Raw genomic sequence first — 17,468 nt, forward strand, 5'->3', positions numbered from 1 at the left:
CCGTCAAGAAAAAGGCCTGCAAGCGTAAGGAGAACAGGCGAGCAAGGGCCCCTGCGGAAACGACAGGGAAGAGGCGGCTAGCTACCACGACAGACAGCAGCGACGGCAGCTCGTCTGATGAGGAAAGGCGAGAAAAAAACCCTCACTACCGCCACCAAAAAAAGAGGCAATACGCCAACCATCAGCCACAGGCGACCGGGAGCAGTGAAGCGACCAGCACAGACCCGCTCCAGGAACCCGGGAGCAGCGAAGCGCCCAGCGCACACGAGCTCCGGAACACCGGGAGCGAAGAAGTGACCAACGCAGACCAGCTCCGGGATAACGGGAGCAGCGAAGTGCCCAGCACACCCCACCTCCAGAATACCGGGAGCGACACAGCGATCGAAGCACACCAGCTCGAGACCGCCGCGACTGAGGAAAAGAGGGAACCACCAACACCAGGTGAGGACAGTGGAGAGGACATATCGGACCTTATCACAGCACTGCAGCAGTCCCCTGGTCGAAACACTCCCACGGCAGAGGATGATGACCACGTCAGCCCAGGTGCAGTAGACTTTCACAGTAATAACTTACGCATGCTGGAATTGGCCATTGAGCAGATCTCGGACTTAAAGGACGATTTATCTGAAGTGTAATGTTTGTAACTGTAAACAATAGCTTTAAAATGGATTTAAAAATTGCTACTATTAACGTGCATAGTGTAAAATCTACTGCACGATGTGTTTCCACCTTGGGGTACTTCGCCAAGGTCAAAGCGGACCTGCTGTTCTTGCAGGAGTGCGGTCTGTCGCACTTCAGCAGTTACCGGCAGTGGTCACGATGGTGGGCCCATGGACCATCCATATGGTCAGGAGGCAACGACTGCCGGTCTTCCGGCCTGGGCATTCTGCTGCGGGGAGGCCACTTCACCATCACCAAAGTTAAGGAGGTGGTGGGTGGCCGCCTTCTCGTAGCAGACGTAATGTACAAAAACTCCCCTCTCAGGTTAATTAATGTTTACGCCCCAGCTCACAAGAACGAGAGGCTGGCCCTCTTCCAGCAGTTCCCACTGCTACTGGCAACGTCCAGGCCGGTCATTCTGGGTGGTGACTTCAACTGCATCATCGATGCGGCTGGACGATCCAGCAGAGCCGACAGCAAACTGGATGCCACGTCCAAACTCTTGATGGATGCGGTAAAAGACGCCAAGCTGTGCGACGTCTTCAGCAACCCTGCAGACGGAGCACCGCTCAGATACACCTGGTCGAGACCAGACGGGTCCGTCTGTTCCAGAATAGACATCCTGTTTGTGTCCCACACGCTCAAGGTCAGATCCACCAACGTCACGCCGGTGTTCTTCTCTGACCACTGCCTCCTACTGGCCGACTGTCGCCCACAGGAAAACCAGAAAGTTGGCAGAGGGATATGGAAGCTGAACGTGAAACTGTTGACTCCGGAGAACTTGGAGGAACTCAAGAGGGATTACAAAGGTTGGAGAACCGTAAAACCCCTCTGCGATTCCCCGATGCACTGGTGGGAAACAATCAAGACAAGCATCAAGAGGTTCTTCATCCTCAAAGGTGTTCAGGAGGCGAGAGGGAGACAGAGGGAATTGTCCCAACTCCAGAAGAGCATGCAAAACCTGCTCCTGTTGCAGTCGATGGGGGTCGATGTCGCGGAGGAACTCGAAGAGGTGAAGGGCCAGCAAGCCTCGCTCTTTGCCTCAGAGTCCTCCAAAATCATTTTTCGCTCCAGAGTCCGCTCCATCGATCAGGATGAGACGTGTTCGCGCTTCTTCTTCCAAAAGGTACACAGGGGGAGCTCTGTGATCACCAGCCTAAAGGAAGAAGACGGTTCTGTGACGTTTTCGCAGCCTGACATGCTGAGGATCAGCAAATCCTTCTATGCCAGGCTGTACGACGTCAAGCCCACAGACAGCGCGGCCTCCCAGTCGTTCCTGTCGTCTATCATGGAGGTCCTAGATGACAGCGAGCGGGAGAATCTGGACCACCGTTAATTCTGGACGAGATGACAAAGGCCATCTGGTCCCTTGCGACGAGTAAAATTCCCGGAAGCGACGGCTTACCGGTCGAGTTGTATTCGGCTCTGTGGGACTGGATGGGCCCAGACTGGCTGGAAGTGTACGAGGGTATGCTTCTGGCTGGCAGTATGTCAGATTCAATGAGGAACGGCATCATCACCCTCATCTACAAGCAGAAGGGGGAGAGGGAGGAAATCAAAAACTGGCGGCCCATTTCGCTGCTCAATGTGGACTACAAGATCCTGTCAAAGGTCATCGCCAACAGGGTCAAGTCTGCTCTTAAGCTGGTGATTCACCTGGACCAGACCTGTGCTGTCCCCGGCAGGAAGATCTCTGATAGCCTGGCGCTACTCAGGGATACGATCGCCTACGTGCGGGACAGGGGGGTGGACACCTGCTTAATCAGCTTAGACCAGGAGAAGGCCTTTGACAGGATATTGCACACGTACCTGATGGACGTGCTCTCCAAAATGGGGTTTGGGGAGGGTATCCGCAATTGGATTCAACTACTCTACACAGACATCAGTAGCGCAGTTCTAATCAACGGGTGGGAAACTGAAAGCTTTCCAATCAGATCTGGAGTCAGGCAGGGCTGTCCTCTCTTGTCTGTCTTGTTTGTGTGTTGTATCGAGCCCTTTGCTGGGTCCATCAGGAAGGATGCGGGCATGAGAGGGGTGACGATCCCAGGCAGCGGAGGCGCTCAGGTCAAGACCTCCCTGTACATGGACGACGTAGCCATCTTTTGCTCAGATCCGCAGTCGGTCCGCAGATTGCTCACAATCTGCGACCAGTTTGAACTGGCCTCAGGAGCAAAGGTCAATCGCAGCAAAAGCGAGGCCATGTTCTTTGGCAACTGAGCCGACCGATCCTTTATTCTCTTCACTGTTAAGCCAGATTACTTGAATATGGTTCGGAGCGGACGGGGCGTGCACCAAAAACTGGGAAGAGCGTATCGCCAAAGTGAAGCAAAAACTGGGATGGTGGAAGCTGCGCTCCCTCTCCATGGCAGGAAAGAACCTGGTCATCAGGCATGAGATGCTCTCGGGGTTGCTGCATGTGGCACAGGTCTGGCCCATCCCTCGCTCCTGTGCCGCAGTCGTCACCCGGGCCGTCTTCCACTTTGTCTGGAGGTCCAAAATGGACCGTGTCCGCAGAGACACAATGTACAAATCTCTGGACAATGGAGGAAAGGATGTTCCGAATGTGGCCCTCATCCTGATGGCCACCTTTGTGTGCGGCTGCATCAAGTTGTGCACAGACCCCCGGTATGCAAACACCAAGTGTCACCACGTGCTGAGGTTCTACCTGTCCCCGGTGTTGCGAAGGATGGGCCTGGCCATGCTGCCGCGAAACGGCCCCACCAGTTGGACCATGCCTGTCCACCTGTCCTTCATGGAAAGGTTTTTCACAAAAAACCCGTTTGACCACAAAGCCATAAAACAGTGGTCAGCACGTAAGGTCCTGGATGCCCTACGAAAGAAGGAGAGGGTGGACCCTGTCGGGTGGTTCCCTGAGCAGACTGTCGAACTCATTTGGCAGAATGTCTCATCGCCAGAGCTTTCACACAAGCACCAAGATGTAGCTTGGTTGGCGGTGAGGAGGGCCCTACCCGTCAGAGCGTTCATGCACAGCCGGCGTCTCAGCAGCACGGCACGGTGCCCCCGAGTTGGCTGCGGGGCGGACGAGACTGTCACCCATCTCCTTCAAGATTGCGCCTTTGCAAGGCAGGTCTGGGAAGAGATGCAGTGGTTGCTGTCGAGGTTCATCCCGAGCAGCTCCGTAACACAGGACTCTGTGCTCTACGGGCTGTTCCCAGGGGCACACACCGAGACAGGCATCACCTGCTGCTGGAGAGCCATCAACTCGGTGAAAGACGCGCTTTGGTCTTGCCGAAACTTGCTGGTCTTCCAGAGCAAGGAGATGTCCACGTCTGCGTGTTGCAGACTGGCGCAATCCAAGCTCCAGGACTACGTGCTGAGGGACGCACTTAAAATTGGTGCAGCCGCCGCAAAGGCACGGTGGGGAAGGGCCACAGTTTAAAGCCCGTCTGCACGGTAAACCCAGGGGATGGAATCAGTATAAAACTCCCCTCAGGCTGCAATGGTAAACCTTTTATATAAGTAGAGCACCATGATCTGCAAACACCTATGTAGTGCCATGTATCATGCAAGTTCTGTTGCGTGATGCATGTTGGAAACAAATGTAACTGTACCCTCACTGTGTACTGTATGGTGACACATGTAATGTAACTTGATGAATGTACCATAATGTATCCTGGATTGTATGAATCGTACCTTGAAATGTAAAGTAAAGAAATGTATTGAACGGAACTGCGGTCAGCATCCAAATGTAATGTATGGAATTGCTGACCGCATCCAAATGTACTGAACTGCTTTCGAATATTGTGCAAATTTTTATATGATAAAGTATATTTTGAAATTCAAAAAAAGGGAACTCTTGGGTACACAGGGTATTGGTGAGGCCACACCTGGATTACTGCGTGCAGTTTTGGCTTCCATATTTAAGAAAGAATATACTTGCATTGGAGACAGTTCAGAGAAGGTTCACTAGGTTGATTCTGGAGATGAGGGGGTTGACTTATGAGGAAAGGTTGAGTAGGTTGGGCCTCTACTCATTGGAATTCGGAAGAATGAGAGGTGATCTTATCAAAATGTATGAGGGGGCTTGACAAGGTGGATGCAGAGAGGATGTTCCCACTGATTGGGGAGATTAGAACTAAGGGGCATAATCTTAGAATAAGGGGCCGCCCATTTAAAACTGAGATGAGGAGAAATGTCTTCTTTCAAAGGGTTGTAAATCTGTGGAATTCGCTGCCTCAGAGAGCTGTGGGTCATTGAATAAATTTAAGTTAGAGATAGACAGTTTCTTAACCAATAAGGGAATAAGGGGTTATGGGAAGCAGGCAGGGAGTCCATGATCAGATCAGCCATGATCGTATTAAATGGCGGAGCAGGCTCAAGGGGACGTATGGCCTACTCCTGCTCCTATTTCTCATGTTGTTATGTCATTTTAGGTACCCCTTTATGAAAAGGATATTACAACGATGGGATTGAGCCAGCCAAGATTCAAAAGTTTGCGGCTTCAAGTCCCACTCCAGAGATTTAAACACAAAAATTTGAGCTGATGCTCCAGTGCAGTGCTGAGGGAACACCTCTTTCGGATGAGATGTTAAACTGAGGCCCATCTGCTCTCTGAGGTGGACATAAACGATCCCATGGCATTATTTTAAAGAAGAACAGGGGAGTTATACCTGGTGCCCTGATTATGTGCTCAAGCCTGTGGAGTGGAAGTTGAAACTACAACCTTCTGTCTCAGTGGGGAGATTGGTGACACCATGCTCTTGAGACTGGACAATATTTATTCCTCAGTCAACATAACAAAAACAGAGTATCTGGTCATTATCAGATTGCTGTTTGCGGGAGCTTGCTGTACGCAAGTAGACTCTGTGATTCCTACATTACTGTACGTCATTGGTTGTAAAGGACTTTGGGATGCCCCAGCGGTTGTGAAAGGTGTATAAATGTAAATCTTTCTTTTTTCACTGGAATGATACTGGGAATGAGTGATTAGGAATGAGAAATAAGGAGCAACTGTGGCAGAAGCGTCGGTAACCAGACACAGATTTAACATGATTGATAAAAGAAGCAGGGACGACACGAAGAAACATTGTTTTACACGGTGAGTTATTATGGTCTGGAATGCACTGCCTGAAAGTGTCGTGGAAGCAGATTCAATGGAAAGAGCCCGAGAGTGGAACAAATCTACCAAAGAGCCGGCACAGGCACGATGAGCCAAATGGTATCCTATGTGTTATGATTCCATGATTACAGACACCAAATAAAATCAGAAAATACTGGAAATACTCAACAGGTCAGGTAGCATCTGTGGAGAGAGAAGCAGAGGGGTCGATATTAATCCCCCAATGATGGGTGGGAGAGGGTGGGGAGCCAAAAGTCGAAAATCACAAAATCCACCCGCAACCTGCCGCATACATGCCTGCCACCATTTTAATGCTAGCAGCATGTATGGCGTGTTTGTGTCTCGCTCGCCATAGGTGGGAAATGTCATTATAACATTTAAATCAGGCTCCCACAGTGCAGTCAGGAGCCTGATTTAAATTTAACGCTGGCTGGCCAGGTTTCCCAGGTGGGAAACCGGGCAGCTAAACGGAGACAGGAACAACCGGAGCAAGCAGGTCAGCACTTTTTATCACATTGCTTGTGAGCCAGCAAGAGCAGAGAGTGCTCTCCCCGGCCCCTCAAGCAGACCTGTGGCCAAACACAGCCTCTCCTCGCTATTGAAATTGGTCAATCCACCCCTAACCCCCACACCCAAGTCTCCCCCCCCCCCGTGATCTGCTAAACCCCCTTCTCCCCCGTGATCTCTCCATCCCTGCTGATTATGTGCTCAAGCCTCTGGAGTGGGAGTTGAAACCACAACCGTCTGACTCAGTGGGAAGAGTGCTGACACAATATGCTTGGGACTGGACAACACTGGCAAAGCAGTAATTTCAGTTACTCCGAATGCATTGAGTCAACCTTGTAGTGTGAGACTGCAGTCACGTGTAGGCTGGGTCAGAATCCTGGAACTCACTACCTAACAACACAGTGGGAGCACCTTCACATCACCGACTGCAGCGCTTCAAGAAGATGTCCCACCAGCACCTTCTCACGGGCAATAGGGATGGGCAATAAATGCCAACCTTGCCATCAATGCCTGCATCCTGCAATTGAATTGCAGAAAGCCAGACCAGCTTAGGGGTGGCAGCAGGTTCCCTTCCCTGAACTAACTGGGTTTATATAACAATCCATAGCTTTCGTGGTAATTTTCATCCCCACCACCCCACTGAGGACAGATTTATTGCATTCACTTTCAGTTGGGTTGCTGGTAGATGAGGCATACGGTTGTGAATCTAGTGGATGAATTGGTGATGTGTAGTGTGAATGTTAAACCTTTGTTAATAAACCAACTAGTTCTTAATAGCACTGTGTTGCTAATGAATTCTGAAGCACAAAACCTAGTGCCTCAACCGCGAGGCGACGGTACTAACTCTTTTGAAGTCTCTTCTTCCTCTTGCAATCTTCCGGCTTTTAAACCTCAAGCTGAGGGCAACCCAATCACTGCTTCCTCTTTCCTCCCTTTTGCTCTCCTAGATTATTGCCTTTCACCGAGGCTTCTCAATGTTAAAAGCAGCAGTGTTATATGCAGTAAACTTTGAACGCGATGGTGCCACGCACTGTCTATTGTGTCAGATATATGCAGATGACTTCTGCTGAGCTGCGAACTGTGTTGTTTCAAGTAAATGTTGCAACATCCGAGCTCCCATCATGATATGTGCAGGTGTACTCCAGAGAGACCAACACCTGCACGGCTGCGTGTTGGCAAGAGCCCGCACAGCACCAGAGTCATCCAATGCTGACGTGACATCTGTAACTCTTAACCTGCACTTCACCCTCTGACAATTCGTTTCAGTCGCAGCTTAACATGTGCATACATGGACAATTGGGAGGGCGTGCATCGCCCCAGGAGCGCACGGTTAGACTTGCTCGGCTGACAGATAAAACTGATCCTAAATTATAAACTAGATTTGCAAGCATCATGCGATGTCCCAACAGCATCTTACACCGAGTGACAATATGACAATAAACTTGACCACAGCAAACACATGCCCCGGAATGCAATTTTAACATGGTTATCAATTGCAGAGGAATGGGGGTGGGGGTGGCGGCGGCGGTAGCATAGTGGTTATATTGCTGGACTGGTAATCCAGATAGGCCTTAGACTAATGATCCAGGGATGAGTTCATAATCCCACCATAGCATCTGGAGAATTTAAATTCAGTTAAATAAATCTGTAATATAAAAAGCTAGTATCAGTACTGGTGACCATGAAACCACCGGATTGTTGTAAAAACCCATCTCATTCACAAATGTCCTTTAGGGAAGGAAATCTGCCGCTCTTACCCAGTCTAGCCGATATGTGAGTCCAGCCCCACAGCTATGTGGTTGATTCTTAATTTCCCTCTGAACTGGCCTAGCAAGCCACTCAGTTATATTCTAGGCGGCGGCTCACCACCACCTTCTCGAAGGCAATTAGGGATGGGCAATAAATACTTGCCTTGCCAAAGACGCCCACATCCCTTGAATGAATAAAAAAAGTTCCCAAGAATTTACTCCCATTGTTATATGCTCCTTACCTGTGTTTTCTTTCTTTGGTGACCTGCAGATAATTATTATGATTTGAGGTTGAATATTGTAATTGTGAATGTGCGCAGCTATGCTGTGCTGTTTCAAGTACTGAGGTCAGCCTTCTTTGGCTCTGCTCTTTATTCAGCGGGTCCTTGGCCTGGTCAGTGATCAGACAACATCCTGCAATCTGTACCCAGAGTACTGGTCATCGCCAGATCTACATTACATGCAGAATTAATTCATAGCAATATAGGAATCCGATATGTTACCGCTTGTGTTATTTAAATAAATCTCTATTCGACATGAACAATTATATAACGTTCTGAGTGTTTCACTATGAATTCTGGGAATGTTTGTTGCTGGGGATGTTTGGTGACTGAAAGATATAGATCATAAAGATAACATTTAAAACGGAGTTAACATTTCAATTATTCAGAATGATTATAACCCGTGTAGAAATATTTGTGCTTATTTTTATTAATATTAATATTTAAATTATACACCAAAGGTAAAATTATATGGCCCGTTGACTTGCGTGTAGTGTTAGCAGCGACTGGTCTTCATAAATCATAAAATCATAGAAATTTATGGCACAGAGGAGACCATTCGGCCCATTGTGTCTGCGTCAATCAAAAAAAGAGCTATCCAGCCTACTCCCACTTTCCAGCTCTTGTCCATAGTCCTGTAGGTTACAACACTTCCAAGTGCATATCCAAGTACTTTTTAAATGCGATGAGGGTTTCTGCCTCTACCATCCTTTCAGGCAGTGAGTTCCAGACCCGCACCACGCTCTGGGTGAAAAAATTATCCGCAACTCCCCTCTAATCCTTCTACCAATTACTTTAAATCTATGCCCCCTGGTTATTGACCCCTCTGCTAAGGGGAATAGATCCTTCCTACCCTCTCTATCCAGGCCCCTCATAATTTTATATACCTCAATCAAGTCTCCCCTCAGCCTCCTCTGTTAATCCTTTGGTAAATGTATTTCTCCATATTGACCAATATAACACCGGTTCAGAACAAAACTGAAAACAAATCTTAAACTCTTTAACGGCAGGATTCTTGCCCAAGAAATATGAACGTTCAATTGATCATTCACTGGAGAATTTTAGCTATGAGGAAAGACTGGACAGGCTGGAGTTGTTTTCTTTGGAATATAGAGAGAACTATGCGAATCAAGCACAGAATCGTGAAGGGCGAGAGTAGTGAGCAATGTTATCTTACAGCTTATCCCCTGTGGCTCCCACCGTGCTGTACTCTTGTGTTATATTTCACTGATATAATCCTTGATAACCAAGGTGTCAACTACAGCAGTGACTGAACAGTGAGGGTCGGGTAAGAATTGGGGCGCATGGTTTATTAACAAAAAGCAAGTATTTAGAATCGGCTTTAGTAAAATTGTTCTTTACTGAGTGTATTAATTGCGAGGCTATATTGCAGCACGATCAGCAATACAAACATCGGCTCTTAACAGCTGGACTGTGCTGCAAACCAGATCCAAAACAAAATAAGTACAGCGATAGTTGGTAGACAATTTTATTCGTGAATGTAATAGTGAAATAATCATATTTTCGTTTAAAATGTCTTTTAAAATCTAGGCTAATTCAATGCGGTTCTGTACAATCCATTCTCCATTCTTATAAGAATGTTAAAATAAGTTTCACATTTTAAAAATTGTACGTTTATTTTTGAAATTCCACTAATCTAAAAGAGAACAGCTTATTATAACGAACATCTATTTGAGTGAAAAGCGAAATTCAGCTAATTGGAACTGAGAGAGAAAATGATTGACTACAATTAGACCATATGGCATTCCATAGAATGTGTGAACAGTGCTGCAGAATATGTGGTTATATCCTGTTTAAAATATTATATACATTATTAAGAATGGGTGCATTGCAAGTCTATATTAATGACTACCTGCGGAATATGCGTGTATAAACTCCATATAAATAATGCAACATACGCAGATATGGTTCGCATGAGGGGCGGTAGGATCTACCGATAGGATGTAGACTATGCAGATGTACCGTGCAATAACAGCCCTGGAATGTGTGGATTTCCCTGCATGAAAAATTGCTACACGTATGCCCTATATTGAAGGGTGCAGGGTGTGCGGGTAAGTCCTATGTTGAAGGATATAGGATGTGAGGGTATGTGCTATATTGAGGGTGTAGGATATGCCCTGTATTGAAGGGTATAGGATGTGTGGGTATGTCATGTATTGAAGGGTGTAGGATATGTGGCAAGGCAGCACGGGCCAGCCCACACTGTGATATGTGTGCGCACTAGGTCCGTGCAGCAGAGCTAGTCTCCAGTCGTCTTGGTTAATCCTTGCCACTGGACCAAGACCTAGCTCTGTCAAGCCCATGTGGTGGCTGGTGTGCAACGGCCACCACACGTTTAAAAAAAACCCACGCACAGGCATCTTCCACCCTTCAAGAAGTAGTTCAGGAGCTGGAATATTAGGTCCTTCTTTGAAACACCTGTGAACTCATCCCTTTTTGGCGTGGAAGTAAGTCATCCTCGTTTCGAGGGATTGCCTATGATGATGATATGTGAATATGTCCTGTATCAGTTTTGTCAGCTGTGGCTCAGTGGGTAGCCTTCACACCTCCGAGTCAGAAGGTTGTGGGTTCAAGTCCCACTCCAGATACTTGAGCACAAAAAATCTCGGCTAACACTCCATTGCAGTACTAAGGGAGTGCAGCACTGTCAAAGATGCCTTCTTTCGGATGAGACGTTAAACCAAGTGGATGTAAAAGATCCTATGGCACTATTTCAAAGAAGAGCAGGGGTGTTATCCCTTGTGTCCTGGCCAATATTTATCCCTCAATCAACATAACAAAAAAACAGATTATCTGGTCATTTATCATATTGCTGTTTGCGGGAGCTTGCTGTGTGCAAATTGGCTGCTGCATTTTCTACATTATAACAGTGACTACACTTCAAAAAATATTTCATTGGCTGTAAAGCACTTTGGGACGTCTGGTGGTCATGAAAGATGCTATATAAATGCAAGCCTTTTTTCTAATTATCACATTTGTGGGAGCTTGCTGGACGCAAATTGGCTGCTACGTTTCCTACATTACAACAGTAACTACACTTCAAAAGTAGTTAATTAGTTGGGTGCACTTGGGGACGGTTGTGAAAGGCGCTGTATAAATGCAAGTCTTGTATTGGAGTGTGTAGGATATGCAGATTTGTCCTGCATTGAAGGCTGAAGTGCGTGCGGATATGCCCCCGTATTGTAGGATTTTTTAAAAAATTCATTCATGGGATGTGGGCATCGCTGGCAAGTCCTACATTTATTGCCCATCCCTAATTGCCCTTGAGAAGGTGGTGGTGAGACACCATTTCAGAGGGCAGTTAAGAATCAACCACATTGCTGTGGGTCTGGAGTCATATATAGGCCAGACCAGGTAAGGATGGCAGATTTCCTTCCCTAACAGGACACTAATGAACCAAAAAGGTTTTTATGACAATCCAGTAGTTGCATGGTTACTGATAGTACTTTTTTTAAATTCCAGATTTATTTAGTTAATTGAATTTAAATTCCCCAGCTGCTATGTTGGGATTTGAACTTGTCGCTAAGATCATTCGTCCAGGCCTCTAGATTACTAGTCTAGTAACATGACTAATATGCTACCATATCCAATATATGTCCTATTTCTAAAATCTCCTCATTGTTAGAATGGAATTGAATGTATTTAACTTGTTTAGATCTACCTGGTTACTAAAGTTGTTAACATTTATTTTTAATAATTCAGTCTTGAAATAATTCTGCTTTTCTGAAATTCCTTTCGAATTTGATAGAAAATATTCCCAGTACTTCTTTTTCCCAATTAGTGATTATATTAATTGTTCAGTGGAATTGTGCTCTGATAAAGTGGGAAGGGCACCAGAACTACTTACACTCAAAGGTAAGTGGGTTCACGTACAAGAGTGCAAACTGACAATATCAACTTCTTCAAATGCAACCGTACAGTTGGTTTTGTAAAGACATGGCCAGTTTAGTCATCTGACTCCATCACACTGAGAAATGCAAAGTGAAACCCTCCTAAACAGCTGCTCATTTGAAACTCCCAATTGCTGTGGTGAACATGTGCTCCCCATAATTCCAGGATGCATTCGCTCTCAGTTCATGTTCCACATGAATCAGATTCAGACTATCTCTTTCTCATGCACACAGATCCCTGTCCCTGGTGAATGAGTCTAAGATGGTATATATAATATATATATAATATATATTCCTGTTTTATAGTTTCTCCTTTCCTACTGCTAAATTTGTATCTGTTATATTTATCAGTGAGTATTAATTGTTATCATGAAACCTATATAATATTCACTCTGCGCAGATTCAGTTGCGTGCAGAAAAAATCTAACTCATGTCAAGAAACACACCATATAAATTATTATAATAGAATGGAAGAGGATATATTATTGGGAATCTGCATTTTTAATTCCAGTTCTTGCTGCACCCTGGCTCTAACCCCACATCAATAATCCTAATTAACTCTATACTTACCTCATATCAATCATTGCTCTCAATCCCCTTTTACCTCAATGCTGATTTTTTTTAAATTCCCACTCGTATTTTCCTCTCTTCCCTTCTGAAGACGGTGACCAGTGCTAGGGAACCATTCCTCAGACAAAAGCGGCTCCCCCTAAGTCACTCTGTTAGCCTATTCTTCATATGTGATCTTGGCCAGAGAGCCTAGAGGCCGATACATCCATGCTCTCTCTTGTCCACAGAGGCCATCTCGCAGCAAAGGTCGTTGCATAGCGCAAAGAACAGGAACTCTGGCTGATTTTCTTCATCACTTGTTAAGAGCAGTTCACCTCATCGCAGATCAGGAAGTGAATCTGGGAGCTTCTGATTAAATGGCTTAGTTACAGCACAGAAGGAGGCCATTTTGCCCATCATGCTTGCACTGGCTCTTTATAAGAACATAAGAATATAACAAATAGGAGCAGGAGTAGGCGATTTGGCCCTTCAAGCCTGCTCTGCCATTCAATGAATCATGGCTGATCTGATCATGGACTCAGCTCCACTTCCCTGCCCACTCCTCATAACCCTTTATTCCCTTATCGCTCAAAAATCTGTCTATCTCCGCCTTAAATATATTCAATGACCCAGCTCCACAGCTCTCTGGGGCAGAGACTTCCACAGATTTACAACCCTCTGAGAGAGGAAATTTCTCATCTCAGTTTTAAATGGGTGGCCCCTTATGCTACGATTATGTCCCCTAGTTTTAGTTTCCCCTATGACTGGAAATATCCTCTCTGCATTCACTTTGTCGAGCCCCCTCATTATCTTATATGTTACAATAAGATCACCTCTCATTCTTCTGAACTCCAATGTGTATAGGCCCAACCTACTCAACCTATCCTCATAAGTCAAACCCCTCATCTCCGGAATCAACCTAGTGAACCTTCTCTGAACAGCCTCCAATGCAAGTATATACTTCCTTAAATACGGAGACCAAAACTATGCGCAGTATTCCAGGTTTGGCCTCACCAATACCCTGTACAGTTGTAGCAGGACTTCTCTGCTTTTATACTCCATCCCCCTTGCAATAAAGGCCAACATTCCATTCGCCTTCCTGATTACTTGCTGTACCTGCATACTAACTTTTTGTATTTCAATCACAAGGACTCCCAGGTGTCTCTGTACTGCAGCACTTTGCAATTTTCTCCATTAAAATTATAATTTGCTTTTCTATTATTTCTGCCAAAATGGATAACCTCACATTTTCCCACATTATACTTCATCTGCCAAGTTTTTGCCCACTCACTTAGCGTGTCCCTTTGCAGATTTTTTGTGTCCTCCTCACAATTTGTTTTCCCACCCATCTTTGTATCATTAGCAAACTTGGCTAACATTACACTCGGTCCCTTCATCCAAGTCATTAATATAGATTATAAATAGTTGGGGTCCCAGCACCGATCCCTATGGCACCTCACTAGTCACTGTCTTTGAAAGAGCATTCTCTGATGCCATGATTCTCAAGTACCTGCCCAACTCCCTTTTAAAATTATTGATGGAATCAGCTGCCACTACGTTTTCAGGCAGAGCGTTCCAGATCCCCGACAACTCTCTGAGTGAAAAGATTTCTCCTCATCTCCCCTCTAGATCTTTTGCCGTGATTTTAAATCTATGGCCTTAATACAACTGTTTTTTTTTGACCAATAAGTGACACTGGGTTGTCCCGGAGTCTTAGCGACACATGGAGAGGAAAACTCCCCCCATTTAACATCAGTTCTAATGTGACGACCTCTCTGGATGGCACTTGATAATTGTTTTGGAGTGTGCCCCCCCTCCCCTTTAATCAGGGGGCACTTGATTTTCTGATTACAACAAAATACTTGTAGCCTGAATCTGGGAGCGGTCTTTCCCCGCCACTTCACTTCCCCGAACACAAAGTGACAGGATTAAAATTTCTTGGAAATTAGAGCACTCTTAAGCCATCTTCTTCATTTTCTGTTTCGGTTTATTTTCAGAAATCCCTTTCATACAATTATTGAGCACCTTTATATTATCTTTGAATTCTCGTTTAAAATATAGTCCCTTATTTTACAAAATAAAAGTCGGCATGCTAACATTACAAAGTGCCCCATTGTGAATTGACATTTAATCGGATCGAGGTAAACAAAAACTTTCTGTTTTGCATAGAAACTGTGCAATTCACACACAAAAAAGAAATGTAAATGCCTGGGATAAAATATCATGCAAAGTACTTTCATATGTACACGTGTTCTTTACAATTTAACTCTATACAAAGTATTTACACATATAAAGTCTTTTTTTTAAATTCGTGTATTCACTCCGACTACCAGGGCCTCCAGATACAGTTCTCCTGGCAGGCTGGGGTGGCTGGCTGGCTGCGGTGAGGGCTGGGGCTGGCTGGTGAAGGACGGGGATCCGCTGAGCTCCCGGTTGGGTTAGACTGGACCAAGCTCCGTGGCCCCTGGCGCGGAAGCACTGGGCCGGCGGGCGTCCTGATGTGAGAGTAGGGATAGTAGATCAAAGGCAAGTCCATGCACCTCTCCAGGTAGTCTGTCAGACGATCGCAAGCTTCCGTTCCCACCAGCTTTGAAGACGGAATGAGGTTGCCCAGCTGAAGAAGGCAGGCGCGGTAACCTTCCCGGTAACTATCCAGGCGATCTATAAGGAGCGCAGGAGAGAACACTGGTTATTTCCCATCACTCCGCCTCTTCACCCTTTTTAAAATATCACCAATCTACAAATTCACTAATAGGACAGTCCCCGTTTGCAAATGTGGATAATTTGCAGTTGAAAATGCAAGACAGAAAACATTATATCCATATTTGTTTTTAAAACAACAGCAAAACCGATTAACGGGCCGTTTATCTGTATTGTTTGTGAGATCTTGCTGTGCGTAAATTGACAGCTTGCAGAACAGTGGCTACACTGCAAAAGATATGAATTGGCTGTAAAGCGCTTTTGGATGTCCCGAGGAGAGGGAAAGACGCTCTATAATTACAGGTTACTTTTTTCTATTTAACATGAACTCTTTGATTAGTCAGTATTTTATTTTAAGATTTCAGTGTTACAAAGTGATAGAATGATGTTGTATATTAAGGGAATCAGGGGATATGGGGACAGTGCAGGAAAGTGGAGTTGAGGTAGAAGATCAGCCATGATCGCATTGAATGGTGGAGCAGGCTCGAGGGGCCGAATTCTTATGTATGCAGAAAAATAGTAATGTTTCACCAGTATATATTTGATCAGCTATTCTACAAGCAGAATAGTATTTTAAGTTACAGTCGAGCAGCTAGTCTGTGACATGTGCTAAAAATACCCAAATCGTAATGATTAACTTCGAATTTATTTATTTTGTCTTTTGCCCATTGCAGCATTTCCAAATAATGGAAACATTTTCAATTTTAAAAACCCGAAGCCTGTGTAATTGTACTCACCATAAAGCGGCGTTTTGGGAAAATCCTGGAGAAATCGAACAGTCATCTCCAGAATATCAGCCTTTTCCAATTTGGAATATCTTGGACTCTGCCAGAGGAGGGAAAAAACTTTAATTAAATCATTCCATTCTCTTGTAAATCGGATTAAAATGAGGCCGATTATGATGACCGTGATTGTCCAACAGTTTCTAAATAACCACCCGAAGCTCACTTACATCTTTTCCGATTAAGGGTAGAATCAGAGTCTTTAACTGATTCAGGCTGTCGTTGATCCGCGCACGTCTCCTCTTTTCCATCAGTGGTTTCAGAGTCTGCAAGGAAATAATAAAATAAAATCAGATTTCAGACAGATAGAAACACAGGAGAAACCCACAAGATGGAACATTAGTGGCACGCACTGACACGAGAAATGACCCTCGTGTTTTTTTTTAAATGACCAGATTCAGTATCTGTGAGGTTAGTTACCTTTCTTAACTCGCTGGCTTCTCTTTTTCTACTTTTGCTCAATTGTGCCGAGAACTGTCCGTGCTCGGGGGCGCTGGATTCGTAGAGATGAGGAGGCATTCTGTGTATGTGTGTGTGACAGGAACGGGTTGCTTTCAGAAGATGCTGGGCGAGAGCGATAAAGACTGCTCGTCCGAGAGGTGTAGAGTGTGGGAATGACTGTGTAGCCCGGTAGCTGAGTGTACTTATAGAGACTGGGAGTGTCCGCGTCCTGCCCACTAGTCTTTGTGCAATGACATGGGACGCCTCTGAGCTGCCCGGCAACACACCAACCTCATTAAAATAAAGTTACCATCTGTCCTACGACTCTCGATCTGAAGTCATATCAATGTGCAAACGACATTCTAGCGAGAAAAAAACAACTTATAGTCAGCAAAATCAGACGCGATAATATAAATTCCTCGTTCAGCGACTTACATGGCGTGTCTATTTCATTGGAAAGTACTGCAGAAATCCGCCATTAGACTGACCGAGCTCTTGTTCTGTAAGTCTCAGCGTGTCAGAGATTTCAAAATAACTCTTCGCAATTTTTTTGTTAGTATTTGAGACATGCTCTCTTCAATAAATAAAAACTATCCCAAACGCCTGCCATGGAAGCACAGAAACGCTGAACGAAAGTTGAAAAAAACTTTCCGCAAAGTTTTTTAAACAAATAAATAACTCCTTCCAAAATCCTACAAACGATGGCTGTATCTAATTAATGCATTGCCCGGTGTAAGACGGTGAGGTCTGTTTCTTTTTGAATTGCAGATATGTGCATGTTTTGTGACGCCGGCCTGATGCAACTTTTC

The 17,468-nt window shown here is 45.3% G+C and overlaps 1 protein-coding gene across 1 annotated transcript; it reads right to left on the reverse strand.

The window, feature by feature from the left end:
- Positions 1-15,062: 15,062 nt before the first annotated feature.
- On the reverse strand, positions 15,063-16,737 carry hes2.1 (hes family bHLH transcription factor 2, tandem duplicate 1). The gene is made up of 4 exons (XM_070861016.1): positions 16,639-16,737; positions 16,389-16,484; positions 16,174-16,261; positions 15,063-15,397 (listed from the first exon to the last, which is right to left on the reverse strand). The coding sequence occupies exons 1-4, from the start codon at positions 16,735-16,737 to the stop codon at positions 15,063-15,065; spliced, it is 618 nt and encodes a 205-aa protein (XP_070717117.1).
- Positions 16,738-17,468: the final 731 nt, after the last annotated feature.

The sequence above is a fragment of the Pristiophorus japonicus genome, chromosome 18 (assembly GCF_044704955.1).
Source record: "Pristiophorus japonicus isolate sPriJap1 chromosome 18, sPriJap1.hap1, whole genome shotgun sequence".
NCBI lineage: Eukaryota > Metazoa > Chordata > Chondrichthyes > Pristiophoridae > Pristiophorus > Pristiophorus japonicus.